General features: G+C 64.5%; 1 protein-coding gene across 1 annotated transcript in view; it reads left to right on the forward strand.

The window, feature by feature from the left end:
* The window catches only part of Lcn12 (lipocalin 12), a 3,659-nt gene extending 2,062 nt beyond the window's left edge, over positions 1-1,597 (forward strand). Inside the window, exons 3-5 of the mRNA XM_010608822.1 lie at positions 855-931; positions 991-1,107; positions 1,207-1,597. Coding sequence (XP_010607124.1) covers positions 855-931; positions 991-1,107; positions 1,207-1,400 — 388 coding nt within the window. The 3' untranslated portion in view covers positions 1,401-1,597. The remainder of the gene's footprint in view (positions 1-854; positions 932-990; positions 1,108-1,206) is intronic.
* Positions 1,598-1,869: the final 272 nt, after the last annotated feature.

The raw sequence follows: 1,869 nt of genomic DNA on the forward strand, positions 1-1,869 counted from the left end.
CAAAAAAAAAAAAAAAAATGCGGCTGGGCTAGTTTGGGAACAGACTCTGATTGGCTCTTCCTGAGTCATATGCTTCTCTTAACCAATTGCAACATCACTGAGAACTCTGATTGGCTAGGACCGGGTGCCCATCCCCAGTTGGGGGGATGGACAGCTGCAGGAACCTGAAGAGGCCTCACCTTCCCAGGGATCAGGGACACTGAGGTCACCTCTCCACCACACCACCCTCCTCGCTCACCTACCTGGTGTGCTGAGGAGGCCCAGGGGCGTCCCTGTCAGGTCTCTTAGAGTCCAAGTAGCAAAGCACCCATAGGACTGGGCCCGGAGAAGTCCAGTCCAGGGGAAGGGGAGATGCATCTGCCCAGTCCCCGCCCGTGGGAGCACTGTCCCACAAATCTGGGTGTCACCTTTAGGGTTTGGCCACATGTAGACCCTCCACAGGGTCTTGGGCTCTGGGTACCTCATCTGGCTTGATCCAGGTGCCAAGCACAGCCATGGGGGACCAGATGCCACAGCAGCTTACCTGCTCCTCTGTGACCTCTCAGAACCAAAGCCAGGTCGTCTGGGCCATCTCACCCCCCGACCCATGTGCACCCACACCTGCCCCATGCTGGTTGAGGGTGCCAGGTGGGAGGCTGCTGCCCGGAAACACCTTTCACTGTCACGCCTGTGCAGTCTGGTCCTGGGATCCTGGGGCAGCCTGGCACACACACTGGGTGGGCCGAGCTCCAGGGAGGAGCAGAGGGCTGGAGGGGCCCCGGGCTGAGCCCACAGCCTGGGGGGGAACTCCAGGGAAGAGCCCAGCCTGGGGGGCATGGGCGACCTCAGCCCTCGGCCCCTCCTGACCCCCACAGGGGCAAGCACTGTGACACCTGGTCTTACCTGCTGGTGCCGGCACCCCAGCCGGGACGGTTCACTGTGGACCATGGAGGTAAGTGGGACAGGGGTGGGGTGCGGAGGGGCCGGCAGGGCTGACACCTGTGCCCACAGGGCCCGGCGCTGACACAGAGCAGGTCCAGGTGGTCGACACCAACTACACCAGCTTCGCGCTGCTGCTGTCCCACAGACAGGCGGCCGGCCAGCCAGTCATCAGGGTCAGCCTGCTGGGTGAGCCCCCACACCTGACCCTGCATGACCTGGGGCAGAGGGGACCTGGGACAGGTGGCTGGAGCCGTGACTCAGGGCTGTGCGGTGCCCTGGCTGCAGCCAGGACCTGGACGCTGCCCGCTGGGACGCCAGAGAAGTTCATCCGCCTGTCCAGAGCGCAGGGCCTCACAGAGGACAACATCGTGTTCCTGGCCACGGCCAGGGACAGGGCTCACAGGGACTGGCACCGGGATACGGACAGCCACCTGAGCCGCAGTGCCCACCTCACAGGCTCCAGGCTCTGGAGCCCATAGGGGTCCATTGCCAGGGCTCCCTGGCTGGGGCGCTGAGATGAGCCGTGGTGGAGGCTGCCGAGACCGCGTCCACACCCACGCTCGGTCTCCACCACCTCCTCCCTCTGGGCCCTGTGGACACTCACTGTCCCCACACACAGGGCCCCTGGGCCCCAGCTGAGCCACCACTGGGCCCTGTGTCCTCCAGGCCAGCTACCCCACCCACTGTCACTGTGAATAAAGGCACAGTGCTTGGACCTCTGGTGTGACCGCTGTGACTGGACAGGGTCAGGAGCCTCGCTGACCCCATGGGGCCATCACAGCTCAGAGCACCATGCCGGCCCCTGGGCGCCTGCCCCATGGGGCACAGTTCTGGCAGGCCAGGGCACCCCTTCCGCTGGAGCCCAAGAGGATGGAGGAAGCCCCATGGAGACCACAAAGAGGCCACAGCCACTGGCCTGACCCCCAGCCAGCTGTGCACACATGGAGG

This window comes from Fukomys damarensis, unplaced genomic scaffold (genome assembly GCF_012274545.1).
Source record: "Fukomys damarensis isolate Sample0158 unplaced genomic scaffold, DMR_v1.0_HiC HiC_scaffold_36, whole genome shotgun sequence".
NCBI classification, from domain to species: Eukaryota; Metazoa; Chordata; class Mammalia; order Rodentia; family Bathyergidae; genus Fukomys; species Fukomys damarensis.